At 29.6% G+C, this 12058-nt stretch overlaps 1 protein-coding gene across 1 annotated transcript in view; it reads right to left on the bottom strand.

Annotated features, from left to right (window-relative positions):
* LOC108748526 (lipase member H-A-like) overlaps positions 1-1082 on the bottom strand; it is a 13382-nt gene extending 12300 nt beyond the window's left edge. Inside the window, exons 1-3 of the mRNA XM_018486751.1 lie at positions 985-1082; positions 660-805; positions 355-597 (exon numbers count right to left, since the gene is read on the bottom strand). Coding sequence (XP_018342253.1) covers positions 355-597; positions 660-805; positions 985-1082 — 487 coding nt within the window. The remainder of the gene's footprint in view (positions 1-354; positions 598-659; positions 806-984) is intronic.
* Between the last annotated feature and the right edge of the window lie 10976 nt (positions 1083-12058).

A 12058-nucleotide genomic window follows, 5' to 3' on the forward strand; every position in this document is an offset into this window, starting at 1 on the left:
TTTTCCAGGATGTAAATTTCACTTAAAAAAAAAATAAAATTATTTTATTTGTAAGAATGTGAAATAAAAAATAATAAAGAATTCCGAATTTGAATTATTTCATCATTGTGAATTTGTGAGAGACAAACAGAAAAAGAAAATCATCAAAATATTTTAATATCTCTTGTTATTTAAAAATATTTTGATATTGGACAAGATATTTGGATTGAGTAAAAAGTAACTTTGTATTTTTAGATTTGAATATCATCTAAAAATATGAAGTTGCTTTTCACTCAAACCATATTAAGTATAAATGATATGATTAAAATCAAAACAAAAATTAGCTGATAAAAAACTGGACTTCTGAATTTTCACCTGTTATTCTAGGAATCTTAAAGTTAACTTTTCTGCCAATATAACCAGAGATTTGACTGCCCATGGAGTGACCAATAACGTGCAATTTTTCGATATCAAAATCCACCTTCGTCATCTTATCGAGAATTATCGTGAGAGCATTTGCAACGCGAGAAGCATTTCTTGCCACTGTTACATACGAGTCGTTCGCAAATTTACTGTAATCCACTGCAATAATGTTATGATCGTTTCTTTTCAAGTAAGCTGAAACATAAAAGTAATTTATATACTTCTTAAAATACATATTACAAGTCATTTTGATATACCTTCCACGACTGTTTGTACGCTCTTTTTCTCTACACTTTCCGAGAAACCGTGAATGTACATCACCGTCGGTTTGCTAGTGATTAATAGAGATGTAATTGCACTGGCATTTTCCAGTGAGCAATCGATATATTCATGTATAGTGATTCTGAAAGAAGTAAATTTTTTGATTAATAATAAAAAAATAGATTTTTCGGAAAATTTATTTTTTTTCGTCAAAAAAGATTGATATCATGATGAAAAATGCAATTGATTTCTTTTTTTCGCAAGAATTTAATTTTAAGCAAATAAAGTGATAAAAAAAATCAAAAGTTTAAAAATAAGTACCCGACATAAATACGTAGAAAGATGCTTTTGAGATCCTCTTCGACGGGCACTCCGCCTACAAAAAATAAATGTTGATCATTTTTTCTTATATCAAACATTGCCTATATTTAAGCAGAACAGAAAAAAAAATTATAATAAAATATTTCTTCAGCATAACTTTTTCAAAAAAGAATCAAACAAGGTTAATGAGAGTATAGCGCAATTAATAGTGCGCAACAAAATAATAATATAAAAACTTCAGTTAATAATTTTTATTGCAATATCATGATGTTATCTAACAGTTGATTGAACGAATCGAATCTATTTTGAGTTATTTTCAACAATCCGATACATATTATACTTTATGTATTAATCCTCAGTGTCAGGATTGGGTAATATAACAAATTGCCAAATTTGAACGTGGCGAAGATCTAGAATGGAATCAAGGATACGTCTTTAGATAACATTTAATCAGCACCACCAATTTAAATTAAACGTATGTATTATTACAATTAAAAATTGAGTTCTTATAAGCCAGGCTTTCCATATGAGATACGTGCGCGAGATATTAAGATAAGTGCGAGATATTACATGGAAAGCTTGGCGTATAAGAAGTCAATTTTTAATTTTATTTTAATAATACACACGTTTAATTAGTATATAAAAGATAAATATTGTTACCGCTGTAACAATGTATGCAAAAACAAACACAATAAGGTGTAAAAGAATTATTAAAGCACAAAAAGATGTTCTTTCTCACGAGTCGAAGAAGAATGTAGTTTACAAGATTAATTGTAAAAATTATAATGCTTCTTATATGGGACGGACGAGTCGTAAATTAAAGACTAGAATTAACGAACATAAAAATGACATTAATAAAAAGAGCGGTAACTTGTCTGTCATTTCTGAACATAGATTACAATTTGAATATATAATATTCATAATTTTGATTGGATGAACACAAAAATTTTAAATAATAAGAGATATAATGGCAAAAGATTAGTATCTGAAATGCTTAATATTAAAATGCAAGATGGCTTAAATTTGAAATCGGAGATTCTTGCACCATGCTTATACGAACATAACTAATAAATTATATTTCTTTTCATTGGTATAACTATACTTAAATGGCTATCTATATTGTTTTTCAATTCGATAATTTTTGGCAATATTATTTCCTTTCTTATAATATTTACTTCTTAAAGTTCTTTTACATAAATTGACTCTGTTTTTGACACGAACTGCGAACGTTATGTTCTTATAAGAAATTTAATTTGATTTTATTTGTTTTGTCAATTTTAATTTATTTAATTTATATTATTATGCAGTTATAGTACTTGCAGTAGATAAGTCTCCATAAGGTTTTGTTATCTTTTCTCTTTAGTAACTGTCTTTTTAATGATATTATTTCTGATTCAGATCGCACTTAGTTAATCAACTAACTGACGGTTACATACACTCCAGATATGGTAATCTGTGAAACTTGCTCGCTACACTTGATTTCTTTAACGTTATAAACATTAATTGTTATAAATTATTGCTACGATTGGAGACTGCTGAAAATGGCTTGAATATAGCCAAAACGTTCAGTTTTGTATATTATGTAATAGATTAATAGATACAATCGAAATATATGTGTATATGATAATCGCAACAATTACTGCGTATTAAGACTCTTAATTCCCCATTTTTTATTCTATTTTTTTATCTGTTTTAAACACAATAAAGGTTAATTTTTAAACAAACATACCTGGGTGACAGATAAAATTAATTATTTTATTAATATATAGGATGTTCGGAAAGTGCCGGGACACCTAAATAACTTTTGAACGGGTAAAGATAATTGAATGAAATTTGCAGGACACTTATTACATCAAAAGCGCTATTTTTTTACATAAGGAGTAACAATTCCCCTTCCTCCAGGGATGCGAGGAAATACATTCAAAAGTCATAAATGGCATAAGTCAAATGATGGTTCGTATGAAAGTTCTTTCGAAAAGTTTTTTCCAATGAGATCTCTTGCGATCCTCTCCCCCTCTTCCCAGGGGTGCGGGAGTGAAACACATTCAAAAGTCCTAAATGGTATAAGAGGTCAAGTGATGACTCTTTCAAATAACCTCGGAAAGAACCGTTGAATAAGACATAGCGTAACCCGGCACTCTAGTTATCAGCCTTTTATTAAAATTGTACGCATGTTTCCATCATCTGCTCTTAGCGTAACCCAAGATCAACGACGTAGCAGATAATTGACCTCTTTTGGAGTGCTTGATTATCGTGAATCCCTCGCCTCTCACATTTAAGGTGCTTGATTATCGTAAGTCCCCTTGCCTCTCACGTTTGGGGTGTTTTATTATCGTGAGTCCTCTCGCCTCTCACATTTGGGGCTTGTTTACAATAAATGTTGAAAATGCTGCTCCTGAACGGCCATAAACTAATCGGTTGTAAAAACTTGAGACCACCTTCCTATTGTATTCCCGTGGTATGTATCTCGTCTCTATTCGGCGACGCTAATCATGAAGATCGTTAGGTTTGATGTAGATCTTACTTTTTAAATATCCTCAAAAGAAATCTCGCAAGAGATCTCATCGGAAAGAACTTTTCGAGAGGTTTCATACGAGTCATCATTTGACCCCTTATGCCATTTATGACTTTTGAACGTGTTTCAACTCCGCATCCCTGGAGGGAGGGGGATTGTTATCCCTTATGTAAAAAATAGCGCTTCTAATGTAATAAGTGTCCTGCAAGTTTCATTCAATTATCTTTATTCGTTCAAAAATTATTTAGATATCCCAGCACTTTCCAAACCTTATATATATTATTAAGATCTTGGTATGCGCGCGCGTTTTGATTTAACTTAGTCTTCTTTAGTCAAGAATAATTTACAAGTTCTCAAGCGCATGATGTAACAAAAATAGGTACTGTAATTTACATTAATTTTCGCATGGATCATAAACATATGATATAACAAAAACAGATACTCTAATTAACATTTTATTTCTGCATGGATTACATCTTACCAACAATTTTATATATGCAAGAAGAGCAGTACAATTTTTCATTGATACTGTTCCACAATTCCCCCCAGTTAATTTAATGTTCAAAAAACTATACCAATTTTATGGTTGATAACCAGAAAAACAGGTGGAGTCAATCGTAATTAAAATTGCAAAAGATGCATTCTCAGTCAGAAACATTGTGGATATGCACGTTATCAGATTGCTAAGAAAATAGAAACATAAGTAATAATTTTGTTATTAATTATAAATTAATAATCGCTCTGATTAACTTATTGTACATGAAGATAAAAAGTGTCTAAAAATAAAGAGCGATTAAGTCTTATTTATAATAAGAACATTGAAAAATAGTTACACACTGTGATTGGAAATTGAGTCTAATAAATAAAGATATGACTTGTCGAAAGAAAGAGTGCCTTTTTTAGATTGATTCCATTTTTTCGTTTTTTGATGTGTAACATCTCAGAGATGATAAACACGTTATCTATAAAATCTCATATAATGCGATGCTTCATACGTAGAACAAACCAAGAAGAAGTTCAGCACAAGACGAAATGAACACCAACATAAGGCATGATCCATTAAAATTTAGTTATTATGGAGCACATTTTGCAGTTCAATCATACATTGATTGGAATTAAATCAAAATAGCTGATACTGATCAAAATTGTAACAAGAGATTTATTTCTGAGATGTTTCACATCAAAAAACAAAAAAAATGGAATAAATCTAAAAACAACACTGAGTCTCTCGATCGGGTCATATCTTTATTTATTAAACTCAATTTCCAATCACAGTGGGTAATTACTTCTCAATATTCTTAATTGGTCAATACCCAGTATTGGTCAATCATTGCTCACTTTTGTATCAATTTTTGCTCACTTTGGGTATCAATCATGAAACTTTTTTCCCTAGGATGAAAAGTGAAAAGTGAAAATTTTCTCCATTAACTTCAACAATAAAAATTTTCACATAAAGTTCCATGATTGATACCTAGTTGACCCTAGTTTAACGGAGAAAACTGTCTTCTATAAGTGCATGATTAATCACATGCTGAGGCATGTTCGGATTCCCATCTGAGTGTTCTCCGGATGTTATATCATTCTTGTTTAACGTTCGGTAAATAACAAGAATGGAGTGATACCTCTATTATCCTATTTGTATTCCTATGAATATCCTACGTATACCTGTGCATGCTGCGCAAATCCTATAGGTAACTATACAAACTCCTACAGAATCTTATAGTCCTCTATAGGAACCCATAAAAAACTCATGGGAATTTGTAGTAGGATCTGACAACAGTATGTCCCTGTTTTCCTGGGCATGCGAAAAGAAGAATTCTATCAAATTATAAATTTAAACGAAGTACTCTAATTCAGAAACAGCACCGCTAGGCCTCCCCATTTTTTTTTGTTTTTTTTTATAAGGTTTCTATAATATTTCTGCGTTATATATATATTTTTTAAATCTGTAGAAGATTTTCGCCGCAAAGTATTAAAACATTGCAAGATTTGATATAGGAGTTTATGTATTAAAAGCTGAAATTTTGAAGGAGGAATGAATATCTCCATTTCGGTTAGGGTCTTTAAAATTTTAATCATATAAAAGTTCATAAATTTTAATATATTATAGATAAAATTATTTTGAACATAATATTTAAATTTCAAAAAATCTGTAGAGACTCAATTTCTCGGAAAAATACCTTAAAAGTAACGATAAAAAATCATTACTTTTTGTTATTTTTTTATAAATGATACAAGATAAAACGAGCCTACTCACTGATTTTGATGAAATTAGAAATCATTCATTTTTGCACAAAATAAACGAATCTAAGTAGAAAAATAACTGTCACTCTGCCCGGCAAATTGAGATTAATGATTAAAGTTGATGACCATTAAGGAAAGAAAATCTGTTCTAATAAACCTGTCTTCTGTATAATTACACTTTTTTAAATGGTAAAACAGGCTTCTAAAAGTACAAATAAACTATAAGATATTTAGAAAGATACTTATCTATGAATTTTATTAATATTTTTTATCTTTTATTAATATTTTATATACTTATGTTTAATTCTACATTATGTTTAAATCTTATATTTTATAATATTATACAGAATGTCCCGAAAGTTTTTGCCAATCGCTTTTGTGTAGATAGAGCAGACTAAACTGAAAGGACTCGGAAAGTTCTCTACTATTTTGCAATTTTCGCAGTAATTAACAAGATATTAATTACTAAAGATTGCCAAATATTGGTCTTGAATAATTTTTTATTTAAATATTATGCAACTTTATAAAAAAGCTGCAAGAGACAAAATTTATTTTTTTCTCAGAAAGTTCCAAGAAATTTTTCCGAATTTTTTCAGAATTTTTTAATACCGTATTTTCTCATGTTGTAAAAATAAGAAAATGCAGTTGATAAAAAGTTGATAAAAAATTCTGAAAAAATTCTTAGAATTCTATGAAAAGAAGATTAATGATTTTTGTCTGCTGCAGTTTTTATGTAAAGTTGATAATATTTGAGTAAAAAATTATTCAAGCCCAATATTTGACAATTTTTAATTAATCTTGTTAATTATTGCGAAAATTGCAAAATGGTAGAAGACTTTTTGACTCAATTTAGTCCGTTCTATCTACTCAAAAGCGATTGGCAAAAATTTTTGAGACACTCTGTATAATAGTTATTTTAGTTTTTAGTGTTCTTATGCTAAAGCGACGCTAGTGATTGAAACAAAAATAGGCAAAAAGTTTTTTATTTGTTTTTAAAGTACCTATAATTTTATTTATCCGTGACGGCCGTGACCTATAAAAAGGTAAAAATACAAGAGTAATAGGGTTAGTTTCTTTACTCGTTTCTAAAAAAATCGCTAATTTTCCACTATTAATGAAAAAAGTAACGGCGTTACTAAATCGTTATCAAAAAAAAGTAATGTCGTTACAAATAATGCGTTACTTTCCAATTCTCATATATATAAGGTGTTCCAAAAGTAACGATAAATCTTTCGCACAGAGTGGACTAAACTGAGAAAAAAAGTTCTCTACCATTTTACAATTTTTGTAATAATTAACAAGATATTAATTACTAAAAATTGTTGAAGATTGGCCTTCAATAATTTTTTACTCAAATACTACAAGTTTAACTTTGTTTGTCTCTTGTAGTTTTAGAAAAACTACAAGAGACAAGAATTGTTTATTTTCTTCTCTAAGCTCTAAGAATTTTTTTTTAATTCTTTATCAACTTTTTAGTACGGCATTTTCTTATTTTTACTAATATGAGAAAATACGATATTAAAAAATTTTGAAAAAATTCTTAGAGTTCTATGAGAAGAAAATAAATAATTTATTTCTTACAGTTTTTTTTTGTATTTGAATAAAAAATTATTGAAGATTAATTTTCGATAATTTTTAGCAATTAATATCTCGTTAACTGTTGCGAGAATTGCAAAGTAGTAAAGGACTTTTCTTCTCAGTTTAGTCTATTCTGCCCCTGTGCAAAAGACTTATCGTTACTTACTTTTGAAACACCCTGTGTATATGTATATATGTATATATATAGTATATATATATTATTACACGATAATGTCTCGGCGCTAAGACAGTGCGATTAGATAAGAAAACAAAATTTTTGTAATCAGCCCTTTCAGCGTAAAAGCTTTCATTTCATACTGAAAGAACACCCCTAAATTTTTATCAAAAAATATGTATTAAGATATAAAGGTAGTGTACGATTTTTAAATCAAAATTTCGATTTTCCTTAATACATGTTTAATTTGATGCAAAAATGACTTAATCCAGATTTTTAATGTGATACTATACGTTATTTTTGGTCGCTGAACACGATACAATAATTTATTCAGCTCTACAATATACGCCTTAAAAAATACAGCTCGATTAATGTGAAAAAATGATCAAATTTCGTGTCCAACGTCGATTTTAGCAAAGTTCTAAGCGTTCAAGTGAGTCGTCACTCCTCTAAAATTGTAGGTTCACTCAGAACAAGATCTGGAATTTTCCCGAGATCTCTTACAGAACCTTTAACCATAGTATTCATGAGTAATGCACCCTATGTGATATTGTTCTTTACATTGCTATAACTTTTTTATAATTTAATTTGAAGACCCGGATTGAGGCTGAACAAAAACTATAACTGTCCATAGATATGATAAGCTTGCAAGAGTATTTTTTTTTGCGTTATTCTCGATGAGAATGCACGAAAGTTCAAAGAGGGTACTTACATATGGGACATACATATGATTAGCTTGTAAGTTTTCGGCGTTCTGGGTAAATCTTTATTTTTTATTAAATATACGTTTACTGAGATTCGGATAGTATAAAAGTAAATACACAAAAATGTAGAACTAAAAAGAATTTCAATATAATAAATTTTATAATTTTTGTCAGTCTTCGGAGATCGCTCGGCCAGAGCGGATTTATTGCTTCAGAGCGAGTGTTGTATCATCCTCTAAACTAAATCCTAATAAACTTAATTACACATACTATAATATTATTTATACATGTACAATTCTTTATCTACTTATACTCTTTTATACTGTTTATACTATTACTTATATTATTACTCTTTTATACTGTTCAAATAATAAAATTTTATTCATTAATTGTAAACTTAAAATATGTAGATTCTTAAAAAATGTCGATTTTTGATGGTTCAAATAATTATACTTTTTTGTGCGATTCATATCGTATTTATTGTTACTATTTTTTTTGTTAGTCCAAAGGGACTAACTCAACTAAAAAAATCCTGGTTTTTGCTTGAACATTAAATTTAAAAATTTGAGAATTTTTTATCCAAAGTAATCATTTCTTGCGAATTTTTCCAATAAAATTTCTTTGAAGCATTATAATTAATTGAAAATAAAGTATTATTTATTTGATTCATATTTATCTATCTTTGTCTGACTTCGAGGTATAAATTTCACACGTTTTGAATTAAAAAATACGTATTCAGTTCAGAGATATAGCTTGATAAAGTTGCAGAGTTTCACAAACCCTAGTGTTAGCAGGAAGGTAACCAAAAATAACAATACCATACTAGAATTAAAAGTTACATTTGACTGGATTATAAAACGTTTTTAAGGATAGAAAAATTTTGTTTACAAGTTCTAAGGTATATTGCTTTGTGGTTTTGACATCCTCAAATCAAATGCCACAATTTGATAATAAAAAATTCTTTATTAAAAAATGAAATAAGTACATAATACAGAAAAATATAATTTAATTAAGTGAAATAAACTACATAATATGTCAAAGTAAGTTTCACATTAATAAATCATATTCTTTTTGTATTATGTATTCATTTCCGATTGAAATTTTCCTAGGACCTCCTATAAGGCCTTTAAAATAGCCTATTTTAAAATGCCTTGCATTTAACTATATTATAAAACATTTTTAAAGATGGAAACAATTTTTTTACTAGTTCTAAAGTATATCCTTTTGTGGTTTTGACATCCTCAAATCAAATGCCTTAATTTGACAATAAAAAACTTTTTATTATAAAATAAAATGAATACATAATAAAAAGAATATATTACATAATATGTAGTTTATTTCAATTAATTAAATCATATTCTTTTGTATTATGTATTCATTTCATTTTCTAATAAAGAATTTTTTATCGTCAAATTGAGGCATTTATAAACAAAAGTTAAAAACGGAGCCAATACGCCGGTTGTTTATTGCGATGTCATATACTTAAAATAATCATTACAAATTGAAATTTATAAACGTTTTGGCCGATATTCGGCCTTTATCAGTATGTCCTAGTATATCTTAGATAAATTAAAAATTACAATTTAAAAATTATAAGAAATTAAATCCATTATAATGTGCGATGGTCAGTTAATATAAGAAGTTGAGTGTATGAAACTGTATAAAGTTCTTATGAAATGGTTGATTTTTGTGTGCATATTACCATGTTGGTCTGCTATTAATTGTAAATCTTTGTGTTGTAAAGAATTTTCAAATTCTTTATTTGTATATATTAGGTGTATAAATAAGTTTCCGCTGTTTTTTATCAAAAATTGGGCATTTATTGTGAAAGAACGATACCTAATGTTTTATTCGAAGTATTGTCCATCGCTAGCCACTACTTTTTCCCATCTTTCTGGCAGCATACGGATACCGCGTCGGAAAAACGCTTCATCTTTTGAAGCTATCCACGAATCGACCCAATTTTTACTATCTTCATATGATGTGAAGTGTTGCTCAGACAGGCCATGCACCATCAATCGAAACAGGTAGTAATCAGGAGCAATGTCTGGTGAATACGGCGGGTGGAGTAAAACTTCCCAATTGAGTGTTTCCAAGTAGGTTTTGACCGGCGCCGCAACGTGTGGACGAGCATTATTATGCAGAAGAATAACTTTGTTGTGTCGAGGTAGTAGTAATGGGCGCGTTTTTCCTTGAGTGCTCGGCTCAATCTCATCAATTGTGTTCGGTAGAGAGCCCCAGTAATGGTTTCGTTCGGTTTGAGCAACTCATAATAAACGACACCTAGCTGATCCCACCAAATACACAACATGAGCTTTTTCCCATGAATGTTCGGCTTGGCTGTCGATGTTGAAGCATGGCCAGGTGGTCCCCATGATTTCTTCTTCTTTGGGTTATCGTAGTGAATCCATTTTTCATCAACAGTAACTACACGGTGCAAAAAACCCTTTCGTTTATGCCTGGCAAGCAGCATTTCACATGTGAAAAATCGGCGTTCAACGTTTCTGGGCTTCAGTTTATATGGAACCCAATTTCCTTGCTTTTGAATCATTCCCAACGATTTTAAGCGATGTGAAATTGCTGATTGAGTCACTCCTAATGTAAGTGCAAGTGCGTTTGCGTTTCTTGAATCTTTATCCAATAATGCTTCCAATTCCGCGTCTTCGTACACTTTCGGCCTTCCGCTACGTTCTTTGTCTTCGACGTCAAATTCACCGTTCTTAAACTTTTGAAACCACTCACGGCAACTTCTCTCACTTAAGGCAGCCTCACCATATGCTTCTACAAGCAATCGATGCGCCTCAGCTGCAGATTTCTTCAAATTAAAGAAGTAAATCAAAAGCTTCCGCAAATGATGCTTATTCGGCTCAAAACTCGACATTTTCGCACGAAAAAAGATATAAGATGCTGATGCAAAATCGCTAATATTTCAAGGTTATGTTCTTGCCAGATGTCCAACCTTACGATATGACGTTTTACAGCTGACAATTTTAATTATTATATAACATACTGGTAGCGTCATTGTTTGTCAAACGGCGGAAACTTATTTATACTCCCAATAATAGAGGAGTTACAATTATTCATTGACAATTTTCCACTCTATATAGTTTAATTTGAATTTTTAAGGATAGAAGAAACTTTCTTGTACGTTACTTGTTAACAGAATTTTTGTGATTCCTATTGCAATTAATAGCAGACCAACATTGTAATATTCACACAAAAATCAACTATTTTACAAGAACTTTATACGGTTTCATATACTTAACTTCTTGTATTAACTTCTTGTATTAACTGACCATCGCACATTATAATGGACTGAGATTTAATCTCTTATAATTTTTAAATTGTAATTTTTAACTTATCTAATTTTCGACTTAAAAATTGTATAGTAGAGCATACTGATGAAGGGCGAATATCTGCTGAAATGTTTATGAATTTTAATTTGTAATGATTATTTTAAATATATGATATTGCAACAAACAACCGGCGTATTGACTGTATGCTGTTTTTTTAACTTTTGTTTATAAGTATTAAGCCATTATTTACTTCTACATTGAGGCATTTGAAGATGTAAAAATCACAAAGCAATATATTTTAGAACTTGTAAAAAATTTTTTCTTAAAAACGTTTTACAGTAAAAGACAACTTTTAAAAGCCCTGTAGGAGATACCAACTGGATCTTGTTCTGGGTAAACTTATAATTTGAGGGAAGGAATCATTTAAATGTTTGCTCTTGCTAAAATCGATCTTGAATTCAAAATTTGATTATTTTTTCACATTAATCTGGCTATATTTTAAGGCGTATAGAGCTAAATGAATTATTGCATCGTGTTCAGCTAAAAATACATATAGTACTTA

Source organism: Trachymyrmex septentrionalis, unplaced genomic scaffold (genome assembly GCF_001594115.1).
Source record: "Trachymyrmex septentrionalis isolate Tsep2-gDNA-1 unplaced genomic scaffold, Tsep1.0 scaffold23, whole genome shotgun sequence".
Taxonomy (NCBI): Eukaryota; Metazoa; Arthropoda; class Insecta; order Hymenoptera; family Formicidae; genus Trachymyrmex; species Trachymyrmex septentrionalis.